The sequence below is a fragment of the Chelonoidis abingdonii genome, chromosome 9, assembly GCF_003597395.2.
Source record: "Chelonoidis abingdonii isolate Lonesome George chromosome 9, CheloAbing_2.0, whole genome shotgun sequence".
Lineage (NCBI taxonomy): Eukaryota > Metazoa > Chordata > Testudines > Testudinidae > Chelonoidis > Chelonoidis abingdonii.
The window spans coordinates 35,215,287-35,240,094 of record NC_133777.1 but is presented as its reverse complement, the minus strand read 5'-3'; the positions used below and the strand labels follow the sequence as shown (position 1 = coordinate 35,240,094).

Below are 24,808 nucleotides of genomic sequence, written 5' to 3'. Positions count from 1 at the left end.
GGGCGCGGGGTAGGGGAAGAGCCCCAGACCCCACGAAAACTATTACTAACAAATACACTAACAACTATAACTTTAACTGTCAATAAACTAATTAACTATGTAAAACAAGAACAAAAAACGAGCAATTAGCTAGGGAAAATGCGGAGGTCAGGTAAACTGCACTCCACTGTTCCAATGACCAACACGGGCGGTAAGAAGGAACTAAAGGGTGGCCGGGTCGGCTGGGGTATTTATGCGGCGCCATGGTGGCGCCACTCCAGGGGGCGCCCAGCCGACCCGCTGAATGTTGCTAGGGTAAAAGTTTCTCCCACGGCTGTGCACGCGGCGCGCACACCTAACTGGAATGGATATGAGCAATCACTCGAAGAAGAACATTCATTCCTGTGCTGATCCAGTTTCCACTCAAGTTTTCCCATGAACTTCAAGGAGAGCAGGACGGGGCGCTTCCTGCTTAGTGGTTGTACAACTGCAGGACAGCTGGATCACACAGCACCTGGCTGAGCAGGTGCCCACCCTTTGCTGCATCAACATATGGACTTTGGGGGATCCAGGTCTCCCAGCCCACGGATCCCTTAGCACCAGCTCCCATTGATACTGCCATTGCAGTCAGGTTCAAGCAGGAGCAGGACTGGCCTTTGGTAGTGAGAGCTGCCAACATCCACTGAATCTACTACGTGGTCAACACCTCCAGGGTTTGATGGGTCCAAAGCTTCCCCACTTTCCAGGCAGCCGAGCCCTGGTGCCCACGCTCGGCGAGTGAATAATAAAACTGACACATGCCACAGTGAAGAACCAGAGCCATTCTTAGTACAGTAACATGATGCACCATTATAGTAACATTTGGGGGAATGGAATGGAACAGAAAAGGGGCTGGTTACAGGAACAAAACACAAATTAAAAACCCCAATGACATGACCACTCAAACGGAATCTGTGCCCCGCCCATAAATATTAGTTCCTTATGTGCAATTGTGTGTGTAGCTACAGGGCAATATCTCAGCTCTGCCCTGATCACGAAGCAGTCAGATGGACGGAGCGAGTCATGAGCATGGGAATCAGACCTGGTTATAGGGAAACGAGAAGAACCGAGACACCCCTAATATACCACCAGCAGCTCCTGCAGCCTCTTCAGCTGGCCCTTCCGTACAGGGACGGCTCTGCAAGCCAGAGAGCTCAACCCTGCCCACAATCACTGATCACTTCCACTGCACGCTACAAGATTGGGCCCATGGCAGGGTGAGGGACATGCAAGCCCTGCAGAGAGCACACTGGTGCCCCCTGTGGGGGCAGTTTGGCCATTGCCAGGGAGGTACCCAGGCCAGGCTGAGCAGAGAGGTGTCCCAGGCATGACATATTTGGATCCAGAGGTTGCCCACCTCCTTAGAGTGCCTTCAGGAGAGAGCAGGGAGAGGGCCCCACAGCTATGCCTCCACTAGCAGCACGGGTGTCAGACCAAGCTGGGCTCCTGTTGGGCACCAATTGGAAGCCCCATAGCCTGGGTGTTCGGATCCACTATGCCAGGGCAGCCCATTGTAATTAAAACATTTAAGGAACTAACAAAGGGCTACGTCTTGCACAGCAACCCCCGAACCTCCTCCTCCCAGCCCACGGTTTGCCTCCGTCCCCTCTGCCATGTAGACTGTAAACTCTTCAGGGCAGGGATGTGGCTATTCCTTGACCACCCACCGCCGTGCCCTGTCTGGGCGCTATGTAGAGGCCAGACTCACACCAGTTACAATCTGCATCTGAATGAGCCAGAACCTGGACTGGGGACTTGGCTCCCAGTGCCTCAGCTCGGGGTTGAGAACCAGAACATGTGTCCCAAATTATTTGTGCCCAGGCTGCAGTTAGGGTTAGACTGACCCATCTCTCACAGCAGAGCAATGTAAGCAGTAACAGCTTCCCTCGGAGGGAGTGGGACAGAGATCAGCCCTGCCCCGTACCCCACAGGGTGTTCTGCATGGTTTCACTGAAGATCACACCGTGCTGCAGGTTGGGGACCACGGCAAGGGGCCTTCCACCAACAGGCAGCCTTGCAGGGGTGGAGGATCTTTTCCCTTTTCAGTGGCATGTCTCTGACCTCCCAGGGTGGTTTTTGGTGAGCTAGCTGGCAGCATATGCAGGGCTCAGTGCTGAGCTGATGCTTGTTGCAGCAGGTGCTGTGCAAGTCCGACAGCAAATGCCATGCCCGTTGGCACAGACAGGCCCATGCTGACCTCAAGGTGGGATCTGGGGTGGCCTGCAGTACCCCGACCTTATTGAATAGGATCAACAGGGTTCCCTTGTTCCACACTAAGTCCTTACTGGGATAGTCTACCCGCACCCCTAGAATTTACTCTGTGGGGCATGTGCACTGGGGGAGGGCACACAGACAGATGGGAATGTAATTTCACTGCCCTGGTCTGGACCATGCACCAGGGAAGGCTCTCCCCAACCACGCCCACAAGCATCTCACAGGGTCTATACTACAGATCCAGACCCTTCCCGGACAGCTCTGCAGCACGCCAACCATGGGTTGTCCCCATGGACTGTTCTCTAGGGCACCCCTTTAGAACACAAGCGCCTGCTCTATGTGGATTGCAGCCCCAGTGCTGGGCATGGTGGGCATTTACCCCTGGAAGCCCAGAACTGTTAAACGCTGGCTGTGAAGGATGTAAGTGCAGGCCATGCAGTGAACTCAGAGCACCTGTGAGTGCATGCCGGCACGGCTCCTTCACTTGTTAGCAGGCAGGATGGTCTCTGAAGAGGCCGACTGTTGTATCCGATAGCTGCTTCCTGGGTGGTGGGGTCTTGCATCCGCCCAACACAGAGCATGCCTCATGCTGATGGCTGTGTGCCAGGACGGCGTGCGATCGCTGCAGCCCAGCTCGGTACGGAACGCGGCTTTCCCCAGTGTCAATTCAGAACAGGACAGGCTGATAGGAGGCTTAAAGAGAGAAAGTGAACAGCTCTGTCCTTCTTAGCAGCTGCTACCCCTGGCCCCGTGGAATGAATGGAAGGTTCATTGGCAGGGCCTGTCGCATGAACAGTGGCTATTTGCTTCTTTCCATCTAAACACCAAAGGCTCCTGGAGGATAATCCCCAACAGATCCCAGTGACTCAAGTGAAGTGCTGGCTCTAAGCTATGTGACAGTGTCCCCTTAGATCCCAGCAAGCCCCAATGGAATACAATTCAACATGGGTGAGTCCCAAAGCCAGGTCCTTACGCCAGTGCATTTCTGGGAAGATGAGGCACGTGCAGGGATGTGGCATGTTAGCGAGGGGACCCTCTGGAACGGTGCTGGAAGAGTTCCTCCCATGCTCAGCTACAATGCAAACCTGTCTCACGCTGCTGCCAGCGCGGAACAAAGCAGCCCTCCCGAAGGACGTACGGGGCCCGATCCTGCTCCCTGCAAAGCCACAGAGACTCTGCCCGCAACTGCAAAGAGCAGGATCAGGTGCCCACCTCTGTGCTGGTGCCCCTTTCCCCTGCATTTTGATGCCGTGCCTACGGATGGGAGTGCATGTTGAAGAATGACGGTCTCTTGCACACTCAGGCATGTGCTGCCAGCGCCCCACACAGATGCGTGCAAGGATCGGTGATAAGGACACTGATCCAGAGGGGAGCTCTGTACCAACCCCCGCCCCCTCAAATCATTCAATACATGGATTCTCCCCTTCGAGCAGAGCAGCCATGGTGTAGAGATGAGCACTGGACTCCAGCGGCTCTGTAGTTCCATTGGCTGCTTCCCCGTCTTTGAGCACCGTCCTCTCCTCAGCTGGTTTGAAGATGGGAAGGGGGGAGTAAAATTCAGAGATTTCCCCAAAAGGCAGCAGTTGGTGAGCTTCTTCACCGTCTGTGCTTCGCACACCCCCATCCACATGCTCCTTGTGACCCTTGCACTGAGGAGCAGACAGGATGCCCCTCCACCCTAAACACACCCTGGTCAAAACTTTCTGACATTTATACATTATTTAAGACACACGCTGATAATATAAATTACTGTCTCTATATATACTATGTATAGGCAGTAGGTCTGTCCAGGAGGAGGGCAGGTGGGTCTCTGTTCATTTCCCTCGCTCCTCTGTGCAGTGCTGGAAGCGGGTGAAGCTCATGAAGACTTGCTCCAGGGAGATCTGGCTGACGGAATAATCCTCCACGTGGAACTTCTCTTTGGCTCTCTCCAGCTCCCCAAAAACCTGAGGGGAGAGCACAAGAGGCTGGGTGACTCCACGTGGTTGGGCTTGGGGGGGTAACTGGGTGGGACTCTCTGAACTGCGTTACACGTGGGAGGTCAGATCAGGCATCTCTATCTACACAAGCCTCGCCTAAGTAATGGTCCACAGGGCTTGGAGTTCACTTTGCAGGCTTGGTTCCTTACCTACGGGGATGCCCCAGAGCCCCAGTGAGGGTGGCATGTATCCTATGACACAGCTCTAGCTACAGGCCCCAGGCAACGCTGCACTCTGACAGAGGTCACAGGAAGAGAACCTTACTTGCGGTGCCACCTGCTGGTCAAACGGCAGATGTGGATGAGTTTCCACAGGAGCTGGGTCTGACCGTCCTGACCTGGCGCGGGGGTGCTGGGGCTCAGGTTGGAGGGTGTTTAGTGAAGGGTCTGCCCCTGTTTAAAGAATACGTCCCTGGGATGGAGGCAACTGGGTTGCACAGTTCACCAAAACCCAAGGCAAGCGGCTTAGGCCAGGACAATCTGCACGGCGCAGCTCATGCAAACTGCATCCCACAGTGCTTTCGAGCTCAGCAAGCGGCTCAGGCAGCCAGGAGTGAGTCAGAGCGATGGGGAAGGGGGAACAGGGGCTCTCAGACAAGATCTGATATAAGACAGAGAATGAGCATGTCTGAGAGACTGAGTCTGTTCCAGATGCAGAGAGCTGCAGAGGAGAAGGCTCTCACACCAGAAGCAGACACATGGCCTGAAGGGTTATGCTGGCAAGTCCAAGGCAAACAGGAGAAAAGGGAAGAGAAATGAAGGGGTGATGGGGTGGGCGCTATGGGTGTACATGACAGGATCATCTTCCAGGAGCCTTGGACATGCCTGATCTGACCTCCCATGTAATGCAACAGGCCAGGTGAGAAGAGATGAAGGGAGAGGCCGCCAGGGCTGCAGTGGAAATGGAGAGGAACAGATTTGCAGACATGGGAGAGGGGGATATAGAGCTCAGTGATGAGGGTTAGGGGAAGGGGAGACAAGCAGCAGGTGAGAGCTGAGAGAGGGATGGGGGAAGCACCTCTCACTCAAGATGGTCAGCTACACTGAAGCAGAAGTTTCCATGTGCAGGACCAGCAGGGGGTGTGGACAGCAGATGCCTTGGAGAGACTCGCCCTGAGGATGTCCCGCCCACAGCGCTGCTCCCTCTGAGCTGCACAGCAGAGCTTGGCAACTCCCAGCCCAGGCATGCTGGCTTGGCCATTTCTGGGGCAACTGTTTTTGTCCAAAGAAATTCAAAAGCCCCCAGAAAGGGAAGAATTTTGCCCAAGCCAAAGCCAGAGGCCAAAGGCTGTGATCACCCACAACCTCCCAGCACTGCTCAAGGGGGAGTGCTACAGTCCCTGCGGCACCCAGAGTCCAGCCACTAACGCACAGCCCAGTACTAGCAGAGCCTTTGGCCGCACCCACATACCCTGGTGTCATAAACAGATAGTAGAAGTTAATAGAACAGAAGTACTTCATGTCTCTTTTGACTGTAAAGGGTTAACAAGTTCAGTGAGCCTGGCTGTCACCTGACCAGAGAACCAATCAGGGGACAGGATACTTTCAAATCTTGAGGGAGGGAAGCTTCTGTGTGTGCTGTTAGTTTTTGGTTGTTGTTCTCTCCAGGTTCTGAGAGTGACCAGACGTGCAACCATGTTTCTCTCCAATCTCCTTGACGCAGGTTCTTATAGATTCCAAATAGTGAGTACTAGATAGATAAAGCGAGTTAGGCTTATGTTTGTTTTCTTTATTTGCAAATGTGCATTTGGCTGGAAGGAGTTCAAATTTGTATTTTGCTGAAAGGATTTTAATTTGTACTTGTATACTTAGGCTGGGAGGGTAATTCCAGGTGCCTATGTTAAAAAACCCTGTACCTAATCTATCTTAAATTTACGAAGATAATTTTTTACTGTTTTCTTCTTTATTAAAAGTTTCTTGTTAAGACCTGATTCGTTTTTTTATTCTGGTGTGAGACCCCAGGGGACGGGTCGGATGTTCACCATAGTGTGGGAAAAAAGGAGGGAAGGGGGAAGAGAGGTATATTCTCTCTCTGTTGTTAGCTGTCTCTCTCAGGAGAGTTGGTGAGAGGAGAGAGAGGAGGGGAAGGGGCATTTTCCTCTCTGTTTAAGATTCAAGGATTTGATCACAGTGTCTTCCAGGGCTAACCCAGGGAGCGGAAGCCTGGGAAGGCAACGTGGGGAAAGGGGTTTACTTTCCTTTGTGTTAAGATCAGAGGGGTCTGGTTTTGGGGGGTCCCCAGGCCAGGTTTTGGTGGGACCAGAGGTACCAGGCACTGGATTCCTGGTTGGTGCAGCGCTACAGTGTCTAAGCTGTAATAAGCTTAGAGAGATTCATTGCTGACCAATTCTTTTGGACGCTAAGGTTCAGAGTGGGGAATTATACCATGACACCTGGTATTTCTTTATTGTAGCAGCTTTGGGTACCACGTGCCAGTCACAGCACTGAGTTGAGTGGGGGACACCACTGACTCATTCCTAACTATTCTAGATAGATTTAAAGACCTCCTGAAATAGTGCCCCCTCCAATTACCCATCTGCTCTGGGACAAAAATCAGTTTAAAAAGCAACTTGCGAGAGGAAAAGGCAGAAATATTAGCATGGGGAGTTGGGGTGGGGAGAGGAGCTGAAGCTATTTTTAAATCCATTACTTCCGATGCCCTGTATTTCAAATGGACACCGTCCCTTTAAACAGACACCAGTAAATGGAACGTCAGTGGCCGGGGGATGTCCGTGTTGAAGCAAAGCCCAGCTGCAATGAATGGATAAGCCCAGCTGGAATGGCACGTAGGTCTCTCCATTCACTCCCTGCTTTGCTCCAGCACCTCCTGTGTCTGCTATGGAAAGGGAGAAGACCGGCTTGGCCTGGGTCAGAAGCTAGCAGCCTCTGGCCTGCCCTCACCTGTGCCCAGCTGAGGTTCTTGTTGGTCAAGTGATAATGGACCATGCCTTGATGCTCGTGCTTCAGGACTCTCCCTGTGGGAGACAAGCAGAGGTTAGCGCTGAGTTAGGAGACTGCAGGCGACATGTGCATGCCTGGGTGCAAACGGGGCCCGCTGCCCATGACATGAACGGGGGCCATGTCCCAGTGAGGGGCTGTACCTGGAAACATCTTCTCCACAAAGGCCTTGAACACCTGCATGTCGCCCTCCTCTTCGGCCCTGGTTTTTGCCAGCAGGGTGTATCCGCTGCCGAACTTGCTCTTCAGGTGCTGGGGGCTGCCCAGGCATTTGAACTGCCCATTCACCATGATGGCCAGCCTGGTGCACAAGGCCTCACACTCTTCCATGCTGCAGGGAGAAGAACAGAGCCATGGAAAGGAGGCAGCACCCAGAAGTGACCATGCTGGAACATCAGGGGGTGTTGCTGCCTGGGACTGAGGCCAGGCACAGGAACTTGCTCTTTACCCCTCCCTGTCCCTGCTTTGCAGGCCAGATGCCATGGACACAGCTGAGTGCGTTACACTGCAAAGGACTGTGCACTGCTACCATTGCAATAGTCATTCAGCAGGTGTCACAAACACTTGCCCGTGCAATACAGCTGGGTGCTCTGGGAGACAGGGAGCAAGGGCTAGTCCATTGCAGGGAACCTCCCAACCAGCCTACCCCACTCCTTCCTGTCCCCACTGGATCCCAGCAAGGAAAGGGGTGCCAGTCACCTGTGGGAGGTGATGATGATGGATTTTCCACATTCCCGTGTCCTGGTCACAGCATCCCAGAGCAGGCGCCGGGCTACAGGGTCCATGCCGGTGGAGGGCTCATCCATGAAGATCACAGGAGGCCCGCCGATCAGGGCAATACCGGCACTCAGCTTCCGCTTGTTGCCGCCGCTGCAAGGGAGGGGCCAAAAAGATAGGCAACCTTGAAACCAGCTCTGGGAGAGCATCGTGCATGGCTCTAGGGGACGCCGAGCTGTTTGGGCTACGGCGAGTGGTGGGGACAAGCCTGGGGCTTGGGGCATCTCGAACCATTCCCATGCACCTGGGCCGCACCCCCGCTCTCCCAGCTATAACAGGTAATAGTTTGTACAACCCTGTGTCTCAGTGCCCTGTGGTGCATTTACTTGCACAGCCCCTTCAGGGAGGGCAACTTTCTTCATTTGACAGATGGGGAAGCCTAGGCAGAGACAGGGAGGCTGGTTGAAACCTCTCAACAAGCCTGTGACAGAGTTGGGACTAGATCTTCAATCTTCTGAGTCTCAGCCCTTGAACTTTAATCACTAGGCCAGGCTCCCACAGGCACTCAGGTTTCCAATCCCGCCCACAGAGACGTGTCTGGGCAGAGAATGCCTCTGGGTCTCCATCTCACCTGTAGGACCTCACTAGCTTGTCCGCGTGGGGCTCCAAGAGCAGCCCTCGCAACATGTTCTCCACGCAGCTGCCGATGTAGCGCTCGGGAATCCCTCGAAGCCGGGCATACAGGCTCAGTGTCTCCCGCCCAGTCATGTGATCCAACAGGGCATCAAACTGAGGGCAGTAGCCGATTCGCTGCTGGACCTTGGAGCAAAGGAAGGCCAAGAAAATAAACCAAGAGCGAGGGGCTCATTTCACTGAGATCACCAGCAGGGGGAGCTTTGTTCTTGCCATAAGGACTCCCTCCGCTACTAATTGTTTTACATTAATTACATCAGTGGGTAGATTCAAACCACAACAGCCCTGAACATACTGGGTCTCCAGACAGACAGATACCCCCCTATGAAAGGGCCTTATGACTAAAGGGTCTTCTAACCAGCTGGTAGGATAAGCCATGAGAAGCCACAATGCTGCTAGCTATGTAGGGATGGCTAGCTAACCACGGCATGGATGGCTGCTGCTTGCCGATTCCTACACAAGCTTCCTGAGCTGCTAGCCTGACAACCCCATACTACCCTATTCAGATCCCCTTTGGGTTGCTCAATTCAGCTGTGGCTCAATGGCTGTGGCTACCAGGAAAGAAAGCTACACTCTACGTACTTCCTGGCAATAAGCAAGAGGAGAAATTGGTCACTCATAGAGCTCAAGTGGGCACCGCACAAAGTGTTCTCTGTACAGAACATCTGGTATCTTGCTCTCCAAATCCTCGCTAGCAAGAGTGATATTTGCGCCAGACTTCTATGGTCTGATCCCCTGCGTTAGTTTCTGGTGGGTAGCTTTCCAGGTCTTAACTCTGTGTTCCCTCTCCCAAATCAACACCCTCTGCAGACCGGAGCCCAGGGACATGAACACCTAGCTACAGCACCGCTTCAGCATGACAAGAACAAGATCACAAGTTCCTAGCCAGTTTTATTCTGCAGCCGGCCCTGCAGATTCAGTGTCTGTGCAGAGGGCGCTGCGCTTCCTTGTGTCTGTCGCTTCCCAAAGAGGGGCTGCCAGGGGTTAGAGAGACAGGGAGAAGAACAAACTAATGCGAGGAAAGGGACAGGCACAGAAAAACTCATTGGAACTTTGTCAGCATTCAAGGACAGCCTTCAAAACCGATCCTCGATGTCAAGGCGGATTGTCTCGGGGAAGGAATTGCTAACAGGCCTGGAGCAGCAGTACCATGTATTGGCATCCACCCACCGATGTGTCAGAACCTAAATGATCATGGCCCGTTCTCAGGATTCTCTGCACGGCTACCAGATGCTTAGTGAACAAGGGAAACGCTGCTGCTTTGGCTGATGACATTAGTTTCCTGAAAGCCAACCAAGATGGACAGACAAAGGCCAGCTCATCTCATGTAGGGACTACAGGTCCATTATCAGTCTCATAGTGGTCAGCACCCACTACTTCAGAGGAAGGTAAAGAAACATGATGGAACAGCCTATCCATAGGGGTATTTCTCACCAATTCCCCATCAGTTAGCAGCTACTTTATTCCATAAAGTATCAGGGCTTCAATCCCTTCTGAATAATTTTAACCCTCTCGGATCTAACTGCAGATGTTCTCATTAGCCATAAAAGGTCTAATCCTTGTTTGAATCCCATTGTGTGGCAATGAGTTTCACCAGCTAGTCATGCATTACGTGAAACATTTCCTATAACCAGGTTTATTAAATGTGTTGCCTTACAACTCCATTGAGTACCCACCATTCTTTTAATCAGAAATTGTGACAGATATGGCAATTTCCTGCAGCATCCTTGAAAAACCTCACTGAATTAAGTTTAAGTAACCTTGGCATTGACTGCACTAAATGCACAGTTTATTGATTACTGTGGGTTGGGATTGTCTGTACCCTTGAGTGGGAGATGAGATGTAAGGAGGATTGGAGGATATAAGGACTACACTTAACATGCCAGAGGAGAACAGACTTTTGATGTGGATTTCCTGGGAAATGTCTAGGGGGAGGGGAATGCAAACTCCTCACCTCTGGTTATGCCAGAACACAGCCTTTGGGAGCTCCGCCCTAAGGGCCTTTGCCTGCTGATCCCCTGTTCCCACAGACTGGACATCAAAGGCCAGAAATGTGTAAAGAAATAGATGACCTGACCAGGTGACTGTTCTGCGTCAGAGCTAAGGGCTGTTATGAACTTGTACCCCCAGAAAACCCTCTGGAGGGGTGCGAAAAGCTGACTCCTGCCAGAGCCCTTCTGGAGATGGGGTAATCCCTGGTGAGATCATTAGCAGGTGTGTAAGTTTTTATTGTTTGACTCTCACCTTAAGAATAAATGAGCTGTGTGAGAACTTGTAACTGCTGGCAATTCACACCATTACAGATCCCACATCAGATCTGTCATGGTGCAGGCCAACAGCACAGGCATTCCCACCATGGTCCACAAAGGGCACCTGCTCTAGGCTTCTGGCTTCTCAGCCATCACCTCTCTTGGGCAGTGACCTGCATCTCTCTCCTGCCGGACTGGGGTTTTCCTAGGCTGCACAGTTCCAACCTCTATAGAGCTATCCCCAGCAAGCAGGACTGCCTAGGCAGGCCAGCATCTGCCCTTTGCTCCTCTCCAAAGGCTGGGAACACCTGTGATTGCCAGCAAGGGTAAGCTATTGTAGTCAGAGTGCACCACAGAACTTTTGTCCATCTGGCCAGTTAGTGTGCTGTTGATTTACACCTTGGCTTGCCACGCACTGAGTCTCCATGACAAGCCCTAATTTGCATGCTTGCTTTTAGCAGCCCTTCTCATGCTGGGTAGCTTAACGCACTTTGAGTACTGTGCCTGGCATGCTTCAAAGAGTGATTGAAGTTATCCACATGTTAAACTTGTTTGATCTCTGCTGTTACAGCAGAGGGGGCGCCAGCATGCCAAGTAACCAGATTTCACTCAGTGGAGCAGGCTGGCTGGACATGAAAGCAGCACCTTGGGATCATTATTACATCAGCCTACAGTGCAGCACCCCCAAGTCCTGCTTTGGCCCTTCCATGTACCAGGCAGACAGCTGCTAAGCACATGCACACGCCAGAAGCAGCATCAAGCACTTTGAGAATCAAACACAGGGCGCTGAAGCAATACTTCTCTCCATCCTGCTCCTCCAGCAGCGCCCGCCACGGGTGGCAGCAGAACCCCAGCCTTGCCCCTTCACTCGCTGGGGTTTGGTACCTTTTTGATGTTGGCCAGAATGCTGTGGCCGTCCACATAGGCATCCCCCGAGGTGATGCTCTCGTCACCCGTCAGCATTTTGAAGGTGGTGGTTTTGCCAGCTCCATTGAAGCCCAGCAGGCCGAAGCACTCCCCTTTGTTGACCGCCAGGGAGATTCTGTCCACAGCTAGCAGGGACTCACTGCTGTTATACACCTGGGAGAATGCAGAGAGCAAGCACTCATCACAGTGAGGCTGGGCTGCCTCTGTCTGTCACAGATGCACTACCACTGCTTCCTGACTGGGCGCTGGACTCCACAGGGGATGCTCAGGGACAGGGCTCACAAGGGGACCCCAAAAGCCTTGAGACAAATGAAATCCAAGCCCTTGACCTGATGCAGGGCCGGGAACACAGAATTAGATCCCCACCTCCTACCCACGGCAGCAGGGGGTCCCTGCCCACCACGGCTGTGCCCAGTGTGAGGAGGGAAGCTGACCATAACGTGGGCATTTGGCATCTTGTGTGTGAGCGGCAATGGGGCTCAGACCCCTGTCTCATAACAGCCAGCGCGCAGGGCCCTAGTGTGCAGTGCTCAGTAGCATAGAATCATAGGACTGGAAGGGACCTCAAGAGGTTTTCTAATCCAGGCCCCTGCACTCGTGGCAGGACTACGTATTATTTAGACCATTCCTGACAACTGTTCATCCAAGCACCCAGGGAAATGGCAAGCATGAGCGCATCCCTTCACATTCATGGAAGCCCAGGGCTTTCCTTGGGCACTGTGCTGTCAATTCCTCCCCATGGACATGCCAACAGGATGCTCCAAGGACTAACAGCTCCACTCTTCACCCCAGTCAGCACAGCCACTCACCAGGGTGAAGACGGCCTTGTGGAACTTGGCATTTGTGCCAAGTTGCTGAGGGTGCTTGCAGAGGAAAGGGCAGATTTTGCTGCTGTGCAAACAAACGCACAGGCCAGAGACTGTGCAAATGTTCCCTTGCATGGCTTTCCTAGAGCACCTTGAAATCCAGACCCACAATTCCCCTACTAAGCTGAAGTGGCACAAACCATCCATGTCCAACCCCTTTAACCCAGAACCCTTGTAGGAATCAGATCTGTGAGGTGCCTGGGCTCCAGCTCACCTTAGTGAGCTCTTTGATGACCAGCGGGCTGCTCAGCGATGACAGCAGCTCTGGCGGGGACTCCAAAACTTTCTTCCTCTCATCTGCCACATCCCGATCTTCCGGCAGCACGGGCATCCTGTTCAGAAGCATTGCCTATGTCGGTAGAACCAGAGGGAGCTATAGGCAGGGGCAGGTGGGCGGACTGAGGGAAAGCCCCCAACATGGAGAAATGCAATGTTCCGATACATCCTGGATGTATCTTCCCACCGAGCCAACCTGAGGATTGATCCCTGGAGTCTCCTCCCCAACCCCGCCCCCAGTTGACCCTTCTGCCCAGTTGACTCTAGGAACAATTCTCTGCCCCCGCCTGACACAGCCCTGATTGAGGTGGGGCGGGATGGGGAGGAGAAACCCCCATGCTCAGTGGACAGATGGACCAGTGCTGTGAGCACTTTAGCGCCCGATTACTCCTGCTCTTAGTCAGCAAGAAGATGGGATTTAGAGCAAAGAGCAGGTATTTTGGGGCTCCAACATAATGACTACACTTCTCACAGGCCTCGTGCTCTGTTGAGATTTGGACTTGCTAACTCACGCTCTAGGGGGCTTTCCTTACACCAGCCTGATGCAAACGCCCCTGAACTGAACACACGTCCCCCAATCCCAATGGTCCCAAACGCTCGGGGACAATCGGGACCAGATCTGAACTGAGCGCTTTGGGCCCGTCTCCAGTTTGTATCATCACCCCAAGAGCCAATGAGCCCAATTCCCACTTACATCAGCGTCACCTCCCTGACATCAGCAGAGCCAATCCTGACCACACGGAGAGTCTCTACAGGACCCCATGCACACAGACACCCCCTGCAATGCTGGGCCTGGCAGACTTCCTGCTGCACATGCTTGTGCCCAGGGGCACATGCCAAACCTGGCAGAGGGGACCATGAACAGGGCAGTTGCTGGTACGAGCCAAGAAAAGGGCACAGACCATGGAGAAAGAAGATGGGGGTTAGAGGAGGCCTGGAACTACAATGCGCAGTCAGCAGCTCACCCATTTCCGCCTCCTACAGATGCCGCAGACTAAGGTCCTCAGTCTCCAGAGGAGGTTAGTTTCAATGAGGAAGAGAAGGAGGAGGAAAGCAGCGCCCTGGACACTCAGGGAGGTCAGATATTGCCCAATCCCTGGAGTCTCCCATGAGAAGTAATTCATCTGGTAACTGATATCTGGAAGGGGGATGGGGGGGAAGAGAGAGAGAAAAAAAAATCATTCGGCCCTTTGGTGGGATGGGAAGATTCACCCTTTTATGTTTTCAGAGGGAATGCAGCTACTTCCCTGCCCAGTAGCCCCCTCCTCCCAACCTGCTGCACCCCAGGGGGGATTCCCCCCCACAGTTGGGCCAGTGCCCCTCCTCTGTGTCACACCCTGTCAGAGAATGCAAACTGGCAAGGATCCGGTGATGCAGAAAGATGCCCATAAGGACCCACACAAAGACCACTGGATTCTTCATCCTTTGTCCAGACTTTAACCTAGTTCCTCTGAGGTAAAAGGCGAATGCCCCATCCCCACTGTGCCCCTCCCCCTCCCCATTAGCCTTTAACCGTCTCCTCGTTTCTTGCTTTCCAAACAGACTTCTCAGCTCCACCGTCCAAGGGCAGGAGTGGAACCCCAAGCTGCTGGAACCACTGTGTAGCGGGGCAGCTGCCCCACTGGTGGAGAACAGGAGTTAAAAGCAGCCAAGTTAGGCTGATTGGGGAAGCTGGCCCTGATAAGAGGGCTGGGGGCCAGTAGCTGGAGGAGTCTCACTCTAGCCCTGGAGTAGGAAGGGCCAGCTGCCTGGGAGCAAGGTAACTGAAGCAGAGCAGTGCTGGGGAAAAGGGCAAGAGGAGCTGGGGAGCTGCATCCTGGTAAACCCCCAGGCTGCAAGCTTTGGTGAAGGCCTACAGAGGTAGTGGGGCTGCAGAGGTGTAGCCCGGGGATAGGAAGAGGCAGCTGGTCCTACCTCATTGCCAATGATGAGTGGCCATTATAGACCGCAGTCTTCCCCAGTGAGCCGGGGCTAGATGATGACTGGCAGTAGCCACTGAGGCAAGGTGGGTGTAGTGGGTTGGGGGTTCCCCTGGTAGGGGAGGGCCAGAGAGTGGGGATACTGCTAGGGCAGAACCCCAGGGTAAGGGGCACTGGGAGGGACACAGGGGCCTGAGGCAGGTGAGCCACCGGCCAGCAGAGGGCGCTCCAAGCTGGAATCAAGCTAATTGCCAGGACAACCAGCAGGAAGTGCCGCACCAGCGAGTCTCGCTTTGCTACACACAGATTTCCCACGCTAAGGTGTCCTGAAGGAACACTAACTGTAGAAGCCAGGCCCAGAGAAACAAAGTTTCGCCCTTGCTGTGCATTCACACATCAGGGATCAAAGACACCAGTAAGCTTTCAAGTATTTTTCACCTCTCTCCAAGCTCCTCCCCTGAACTCTTCTGTCCCCCTTGAGCCTGGCCCATCAACACCATGGCTCTGGATGACTATGAAGGTTCTAATCTGCTCTCCAGCTCCCCAGGAGCCCAAATGCCAAGTCAATAAATATAATTCCACCACCCAATTTGCACTGGTTTCCCCAGGGGGAGCCGAGCCTCTCCAAATGATACAGAGGGATGAGCAGCATTTGTAACTCAAGTTCCCTTGAATGTCAGCAATGTTCCTTTCTCTCCCCTTAACTCCCAACACCTCTCAGAAAAGTCTCTTATGGACATCAGCTTGTGCCATCTTACTGCAGGGTGTGTAGGGATGCTGGACAGTTGTGGGCTGGCGAGCTGAGCAGGGAGTGACTGGGACACTCACTGAATGCTTTGCAGATGATGATGGCTTCGACGGAAGAGGTGCAAAACTGAATGAACTCATAGTTCTGGTAGAAGTCACTGATGCACTGACCCAAGCAGTAGTTGGGCAAAATCAAGAAGATTTTATCCAGGGTTCTGGACAGGTCCACGAGGCCCAGCTCTGAAAGAGAAACAAGATCAGCTGGGCAGACTTCAATGATGGAACCTGCTGTCTTGCCAAGAAAACACAGCGCCAAGACTTCAGAGTTTACAAAGCTAGGAGGGAAAATGAATTGGCACCGCAGTGCATGGCAGGAGGAACGAATCTGCAGAGATCTCATCTCCCTGCTAGCAATTAGTACTGTAGGATCCCCCAGCAAAGGAACTGAGGAAAACCTCTTTCCACTGGAGGACAAATCATGCCAGCATCCTTACGAGACACAGGGGGTGGGGGATGGGGATTCTGTCAGGAGGGCAGAGGGCAGCCCCTTTACCTGGAATGCTCATGATCGTGACTGCGAGGAAGGTGGCTGTGCCCGAGAAGATGTTGAAGATGGTGAGGCGCGTGTAGGCCGTAGATGCCACTGAAAAGAAGAAACTGAGCAGGTACATGAGGGGGATGATGGCCCAGCCGTAGAGCAGGAAAATCAGCATCACATCAACGAGGTGGCTGTCCTGGGTGAAAGCTTTCACGTCGAAGGCTTGGAATATCACCTTAGAGACGACATCGAGAGGAAAACCAACACGAGAAGTGAGCTGTTCTAGATCACGGCCCATAGAGCCTCCATCTGAACAGGCCAGACAGCAACATTGTTAAGCTGTTAGCTAACTCTTCACACACACTGCCAGCTCCCTCCAGGGCCTGGGCAGAGTCAGCTGTCTGATGGAGCCCCCAGCTCTGCACAACCTCACCAGCTCCCACCAGGGTACGACAACATTCTCCTTTTAGAAGAAGCCATAGATCAAGACATTGGGAGTAAAGCAACACTGTTTACACTTCACCACCACCACCACCAGTCTTTCCAGCAGGATTACTGTAGGCCAGAGATGCAGTTTTCCCTTTTGGTCTTGTAGAGTAATCGAGACAATAACGGATCCAGCTGGGACGGTCCCATTCTATCTATCTCCAGACTACAACACTGGGCACCATGTAGACATTTGAGCATCTCAAAATCATCAGTGAATTTATCCTCAACCCCTGGAGAGACAGGGAAATATTATCCCCATTTTACAGATGGGGAACTGAGTGACAGGGCAGATCAGTAACTTGCCCAAGGTCACAAAGGCAGGCTGAGGCACATCAGACCAGTAGATCCAGGTCTCATCACCAGTTCATGCAATCCACCAGTTCGCATCACTTATGAAGAGGCTCAAGGAGTTTATGGCAAATGAAGGGCTGCCCAGGCCATGCCACTGAGCTAAATGACATGGTACAGCCCAACTGGATTGGCCACATCAGCACCTCCTACAGCTTCTGGCCATTCGGGAGCCATCTTCAGCCCTGCTCTGCCTAGAGACAGTTACTAGAATAAGATGGGCCCTGATGATAGGAGATGGATGGAAGTTGACAAAGTTACTGGCCCAGTGGAAAGGAGCGGGGAAGGAGAAGCAGTAGACATGATATATCTTGATTTTAGTTAGGCTTTAGACACACTACCACATGACATTCTCATAAGCAAATTAGGGAAATGTGGCATACATTAAATTGATATAAGATAGGTGCCCAAGGAGTTGAAAGACTGTACTCAAAGGTATCAGAGGGGTAGCCGTGTTAGTCTGGATCTGTAAAAGCAGCAGAGAATCCTGTGGCACCTTATAGACTAACAGACGTTTTGGAGCCTGAGCTTTCGTGGGTGAATACCCACTTCGTCAGATGCAGGTAGTGGAAATTTCCAGGGGCAGGTATACATATGCTAGCAAGCAAGCTAGAGATAACGAGGTTAGTTCAATCAGGGAGGTTGAGGCCCTGTTCTAGCAGTAGAGGTGTGAAAACCAAGGGAGGAGAAACTGGTTCTGTAATTGGCAAGCCATTCACAGTCTCAGTCTCAAAGGAATAGTTATCAATGGTTCACTGTCAAACTGGGAGTGTGTTGCTGGTGGGATATCACAGGGATCAATCGAGGGTCTGGTACTATTCAATATTTTTATTAATGGTTTGGATAATGGAGTGGAGAGGATGCTAGCCCTTTGGAGGCCAGGATTAGAATTCAAAATGACTTTCACAGCTGCAGAATTAGTCTAAAATCAACAAGATGACATTCAATAAAGACAAGTGCAAAGTACTTCACTTATGAAGGAAAAATCAAACGCACAACTACAAAATTGGGAATAATTGGCTACACAGCAGCACTTCTGGAAAGAATGTGGGGGTCAGAGTGGATCACAAATTGAATGCAAGTCAACAACGTGATGTAGGGGTGAAAAAGGTTAATATTCTGGGGAGCCTTAACAGGAGTGTTGTATGTACGACACAGGAGGTAATGGTCCCGCTCTGTGTGGCGCTGGTGAGGCCTCAGCTGGAGTTCTGTGTCCAGTTCTGGGCACCAAACTTTAGAAAAGATGGGGACAACCTGGAGAGAGTCCAGAAGAGAGCAATGATAACAGGTTAACAAACCCTGACCTGTGAGGAAAAGTTAACCTGGGCACATTTAGTCTCAAGAGGAAAAAAAGACGGGGGGGGAGGAGCAGGGGACCTGATAACCATCTTCAAATCTATTAAGGAGTGTTATAAAGAGGAAGGTGATCAATTGTTCTCCACTCCTCTGAGGGTAGAAGAACCAGTGGTTTAATCTGCAGCCGGGAGATTTAGGTTAGCTATTAGGAAAAACTTTCTGACTACAGGGGGAGTTAAGCTCTGGAATAAGCTTCTAAGGGAGGTTGTGGGATTCCCATCATGGGAGGTTTTTAAGAGCAGCTGGACGAACACCTGCCAGGGCAGGTCTAGGTTTACTTGGGCCTGTCACAGTGCAGAGGGATGGACTAGATGATCTCTCAAGGTCCCTGCCAGCTCTACATTACTATGATTCTAATCCAAGGACATGTCAGTGGTGACTCACCAGCATCAACGCACAGGGAATGAGGAAGTTGATGAGGTCCCAAAGCAGGGCTGAGAGCCAAAAATTGGCCACGTAGACTCCGCTGACAAACTGCACATGCTTGGCCTTGATGGCTCTCTCGCTGACCAGCAGGAGTGCGAAGGTGCTGGACAAGGAAGCCATCCCATAGAGCAAGTTTATAGCAATGGCAAACCCAGTCTGGCCTCTGAGGGAACATTAAAACAACTGGTTAGCAGGGGGAAAATCCCACCAGAGCAATACTGAGCATTTTAACTTATGCTGCAGACTACGCCTAGGCTGCACACAGACCAACTTGAACTACTGCGGCTGTATGGCCTATTGCTATTCTCTCCCCCAGCATGGATTCTCCTAATGCCAGATGGGATCCTGACCATCTTCCAGACCCACCCCTAGGCTCCCTCCTAGTCACTCTAGGCAGCAATGAGCCCAATGCTCCAGCCTGGAGAGCAGATGGACAGTTCAGGGAGACGTTCTTGGTGCAACATCTGCTCTGCAATGTGTTCAGCATTTGCTGCACCAAAGGGCAAATCCTGAGCGGTGCTGCAACTCCCATAGACTTCAGTAAAAACTGCAGGCACTCTGCACTACTCAGGATTGGGCTGCAGCAGTTCACCCCTGGCTGGACCTTTACCCATCACATAATTCAGCACCAATGGCAGGCTGCTTTGCCTGTGGAGAGGAGCCATGGGCTGGAAGAGCATGGTGTGCCAAGGTGCCAGCAGAGCTTGAGCAGCCCCTATCCACCCCAGGCTCAGCTCAAGGGAGCCAAAACCACGCCCAAGATGTAAGTGAAATAAAAACGAATGAGCACTACAGTAGTAACCCAGTGCCTCCAGCCACAACTCTCAGAGCACCTGGCAACCATCAACTAACCCTAACACTCCCTTGTGACATCAGCAGCATGATCCCCTGGGAAGAGAGGGGAGTCAAGGCACAGACAAGCACGGTACAACATGGCTGAAAGTAGGCATCTCCACTGACAAGTACCTGCCTTTAGACACCTACAGCCTGACTTCCCGAGGTGCTCGTTAGCTCCATCGACCATAGCTGGAATCCTGGGCCCTCAGCGCCTCCGAAAACCAGGCTCTAGGTGTCTAGAGACAGACTCAGCCACTGAGACACCCACTTTTGACTATTTGGGTTTACATGACCTTGGGTGAGGTCACGCAGCAAGTCTGTAGCACAACTGGAAACAGTGCCCTGATCCCCTGACTCCCAGGCCTGTGCTCTTGCCTGAGATAATACTCCCAGTTTTGTCCAGTTTTGGGAAATTCTGCACGGGACCCTCAGCTGGTGCAAGTTAGCGTGGCTGGATGGAACTAGGCCTATTCACTCCAGCTGCCGATCTGGGCCCCTAACCCCTGGCATGAAAGCAAGTAGTAAGGAAGCTGGATGTACTCCATGAGCTGGTCCTTCGCTGTCTCTGTGATGTTCCGGGGCTGGGGATAGTTGGTGACAGTGATGGAAGCATTGGGTCCAGCCAGCAGCCGGAACAGGGCATTGTCTGCCAGCATCAGTGCAGTGGCGGAGGCATGATACGCCTGGTTGTTGAACAGCGCTGTGACCACCGTGCGGTTTTTGACCTCTTTGAAGGAAGCAGCTGCTATGTAACGTTCGTTGAAAGTTCCGCCCTCCTCCGCCGCTCGGGAGATCAGGTACTCCTCCAGGTCACCTGTGCCAAGCACACCCACTTCGCTATTACAAACAGACTCCAGCTCATACCCATGCAATGCACAAGAGCAACCACACTCCATCAGAAGTCCATGGGAGCAGGGGAGGCTCCACACCTCAGAGTCCTGCTCTAATACAGCCTGACAGGCTTGGCACGCTCCACACTGAAAGAAATCACATGCTACATAGGCGGGTGAGTCTTAGATTTGTGTTGGTGGTTTTTTAATTCAGGCAAAACTCAGAACATACCGCATGGCTCTGCAAATCTCCAGGGTTTGGATATGATACACATGACAGGCAACTGATAGATCTAATCAGTGACAGGCTGGCTTGCTTAATATAAAACTAAAATGCCCTTTGAAGGGAGCATAGATACCGCTAGTACTTCTATGCTGAGCTAAGTCAAAAGAGGATCACGCCATCCAGAGTTCTTGCTAAGGGATGAACCTACAGGTTGTTATTTAATGTAACAGAAGAAATAGAATAGCAAGTCTACCAACAGTGCAAGCATGTCAGAGAGATACGGACAGGCCCCCGGGGGCCAAACCTAACAAAGTTGGGGAAAGGTTATTCAAAGGGAGCTGTTTATGGGACAGCCTGTACAGCAATTCCAAGCCTCCCTATAAAGCTAGATTTCCTCGTTTAGAAGCGTGATGCACTTGTGTTTAACACAGCATTTGGAAAGCGAACACATTTTTAAATTAAGTAAACACGCACGCAGAGTCTGGGAAAGCTGAACTAAGTTTAACCCCCTGTTCTCATCTACACGAGGAAACATTTATGCATCTGCAAATGAACATCTACTTGCTTGACAGACTGCAGAGGCTAGCTAAGAGCCTACATAGCCTACCTTGAGAAATAATATGGAGAAAATAAGCAGACTATATGCAGACCTGAATACATTTAATGAGCATTAATATGCACATCTTATATTAAGAACATAAAACCAGTGAATACTGAGGCCAAAACTGAGTTCTGAGCTAATGGAGAAATCTTTTGTCACCCTCCAAAAAAAGAATTAGCTACCAGAAGTGCCCAGGTTGAAAGGCAGGTGGAAACTGGGAGGTTAAGGTAGAGCTCTGTCTTTAGCATGCCTGCTTAGTGAAATGGTCTAACACAGGGGTCGGCAACATTTCAGAAGCGATGTGCTGACTTTTCATTTATTCACTCTAATTTAAGGTTCCGCGTGCCAGTAATACATTTTAAGATGTTTAGAAGGTTTCTTTCTATAAGTCCATAATATATAACTAAACTATTGTTGTATGTAAAGTAAATAAGTTTTTTAACATGTTTAAGAAGCTTCATTTAAAATTAAATTAAAATGCGTAGCCCCCTGGACTGGTGGTCAGGACCTGGGCAGTGTGAGTGCCACTGAAAATCAGCTCGTGTGCCGCCTTCGGCACCCATGCCATAGCTTGCCTACCCCTGGTCTAACAGGACGAGATCAGAAATAACCTATGTACTGCATTACCCAGGCTGTTCAGGATACAGTGAGGCTGGAATCTGACTTCCCTGGTGTCTGTTGGCTGCATCACATTGATTCTGCTCAGTTGTTCTAGCTGCTCACAAACTTTGGAGCAGGCAACCAGCAGCTCTTATACATATGGCCTGACACTGTATGACCCCTCCACAGTAGCAGCCCCGTCCCTGGCCTGACCTACCTAGCACCTCCAGGGGCACTTGGCCCTGAGCATCCAGCAGCGCTGCATACTGTTCCGCCAGCCTTGGGGAGATCCTGGATGCCTCAGAGACAGAGAAAGGCACGACAGTCTTGCCATACGGGTCCAGCGTCAGCCTGAGGAGCGCGGAATCTCTCGGCCCGGGGAAGGTCTTGGCAACAACCAGAGCAAGGGTTGTGAAAATCAGAGGCACCAGGAACTGCGCTGCCACCATCTTCCAGTTGCGCCAGCTGTACACTGCCCTCTTCATGAACATAGCATAGAACTGCTGGCAGCACAGGTAGAACTGAGATGGGAGAGAGGGAAGGGGAGGTTTTAATTTGACACCAGCAGACAGCCCAGTAGGACAAGCATGCTAAAACCCATCCCTGCTGGGCCCTTCCTGACCCACACCATGCTAACTGGACTCACATCAGAGCTCCCATTAGCGATGCTGGCTTCCACCAAAGCCTGTAAGAAGATTATGGGGGGCTAACTACTTGACTTCTGATGGCAAGGTCAACAATCTGCAGCTAACGAACAGGACACTGTCAGCTTGAGATTCGATCCATTTTCAGAAGAGTAGCTCCAGACCCCTACCCCCAAGGCCCCAGCCAGTTTTTGTGGTTTCACAACCACCTTGTCTTATTTTTTTCTCTCCTCTCCTGTGGCTTAGTGAAATACACACAGAAAGAAATAAGAGAATGTGGACACACACAGGCTGCATACACGGTGCTGCTGCAGCTGCACAAAGCGAGAGAAAGATTGTGTCCACTAATCGCCTTCAGTGCTAGGCACAGGCGCGCTACTTGGAACAACAGCAGGGAAAACATTAGATAATTTGCATCTCTTTCAATTGAAAGTGACCCTTTAAACATAACACTTGCAGGGCTGTTGTAGCCGTGTTGGGGGGCCCGAGAGAGCTTGTCCCTTCTACCAAACACCAGCTGGTCCAACAACAGACATTGCCTCTCCTCTAGATCTAATGCACTTTTAAAAGGGCTGCAGTAGCTATTCCTTCATTTAATGCACAAAATCCACCTAGCAAAGGAAAGACACCAGAGAGAGGAAATCCGCCTTTAGAATGCTGGAAATATTCAGTGTTAAACATTGAGAAGAGTAAGAACAGGACATCTCAAAAGGAGACAGGAATTCTTGTACTTCCCAGTTAAAGGCAGATGCACACAAGCCAGTGATATCGCTATGGAGGAATTCTGCCTCTTCTCCTATACACCTCAACCCTGACACAGCAACTAGTGCCAGTCAAATCAGAGAGGTTTCAGAAGGAGAGCAACTGAGACACAGTTCAGATTGCAATTCTGTGCATTTGAAGTCAGAAGCAGTGGGAATCCAGAGTCAGAGGAGGGGACTAGAATCAGGACTTCTGGTTTTAATTCCTGACTCCATTACTGACACACTGTGTAACCTTAGGCAAGTCACTTCACCGCTCTGTGCCTCAGTTTTCCCACATGTAAAATAGGGATCTGACACTGATCTGCCTCACAGCTGCACAGGTGAAACCAGCCAGTCACTGTGTTCTCAAATGAACTCACACAGAAAAATGATAAAAGACAAAAACTCTCCACCACCCATGGGAGAACACTTCACAAAGCAATCGCTCCACATCTGGCCTCTCAGTCCTCATCCTCCAAGAAAACCTGCACCACACCTTTGACAGACATACTTGGGAGCCTAAATTCATAACTTTGGTAAATACTGAAAATCATGGACTCAGTAGAGACACTGGTTGTATGTCTCATTATAACAACCTGTTACCCATTAACCCTGCTTTGCCTTATGATTGCAGTGTTTGTAAAATGCCCACTTCATCTTGAATGGTCTCCTTACTACGCTTAACAATCTGTTCCCCCTTGCATTTAGCTGTGACACAGATTACCTTTCCCAGACCTGAGGAGCAGCCCGGTGTAGCTGGAAAGCACGCCTCTTTCACCAACAGAAGTTGGTCCAATAAAAGATATTACTTGCCCAACCTTGTGTCTTTGTCTCAATACGACAATTCCCTCCAGAACCCAACCACGCCAGTGGAGACACACACTAGCTTTCCCCATGCCCTGACATTCCTGACAGAGCACTCACCCCCGTGTTCAGTTTGATACTGGAGCAATCCTCCGTGATCAGAGCCCCACTATCATCAGTCATGTCAGTCATTCCACTCAGGCTGCTGGAGTCATCCATGGCCCAGTCGTTGGACCGCCTCTCATGCTGGTACTGCAAGGCAGGGAGTTGGATGGCTTGGATATCCATGCTGGAGTCCACCAGCTTGCCAACCCTGAAACACAATGAAAAGCAGCCAAGGGAAGTCACGCAGGGGACTGAATTTCATGCTGGTACATTAAAACAAAGGAGACTCATGGGTCAGTGCTAACAACTTGCACTACAGATTGGCCTGAGCCCACACAACCATGCAGGGTTCTAAATGGACAAGCTGAACTCCCATCCACATGCCCTTTCCCAGTCTAGGTTCATTCAGATTTTTGCCTGATCGACTCATCTCCCCACATATTCCTCTCTCAGCTATTCATCCTAGTTCAGCCATGAGGAAGAGGGTTCATGGAAAGGCTTTATACTGTGGAAATGTTGGTCCAGGAGCTTTCAGGGCTCCAAGGAGCTCTTGCGAATGCTGCTTGGATTTTTTTTTCTTTACATCTAAGAAAACTGAAGGCAGCTTTGGCCAATCATGTGCTGACTCAAGTGGCATTTCCAGAGAGCCTCCCAATCCAACTTCACAGTACCCTAAACAGCAGCTTGACTCGGGTCTAC

The 24,808-nt window shown here is 51.5% G+C and overlaps 1 protein-coding gene across 1 annotated transcript in view; it reads right to left on the bottom strand.

The window, feature by feature from the left end:
- Positions 1-784: 784 nt before the first annotated feature.
- The window catches only part of ABCA3 (ATP binding cassette subfamily A member 3), an 83,720-nt gene continuing 59,696 nt past the window's right edge, over positions 785-24,808 (bottom strand). Inside the window, exons 18-31 of the mRNA XM_032799336.2 lie at positions 24,125-24,317; positions 22,031-22,334; positions 20,097-20,370; positions 18,678-18,882; positions 16,116-16,335; positions 15,644-15,802; positions 13,862-14,034; positions 12,835-12,969; positions 11,713-11,907; positions 8,517-8,704; positions 7,868-8,038; positions 7,312-7,499; positions 7,112-7,185; positions 785-4,178 (exon numbers count right to left, since the gene is read on the bottom strand). Of these exons, the coding sequence (XP_032655227.1) occupies positions 4,047-4,178; positions 7,112-7,185; positions 7,312-7,499; positions 7,868-8,038; positions 8,517-8,704; positions 11,713-11,907; positions 12,835-12,969; positions 13,862-14,034; positions 15,644-15,802; positions 16,116-16,335; positions 18,678-18,882; positions 20,097-20,370; positions 22,031-22,334; positions 24,125-24,317 (2,611 nt within the window). The 3' untranslated portion in view covers positions 785-4,046. The remainder of the gene's footprint in view (positions 4,179-7,111; positions 7,186-7,311; positions 7,500-7,867; positions 8,039-8,516; positions 8,705-11,712; positions 11,908-12,834; positions 12,970-13,861; positions 14,035-15,643; positions 15,803-16,115; positions 16,336-18,677; positions 18,883-20,096; positions 20,371-22,030; positions 22,335-24,124; positions 24,318-24,808) is intronic.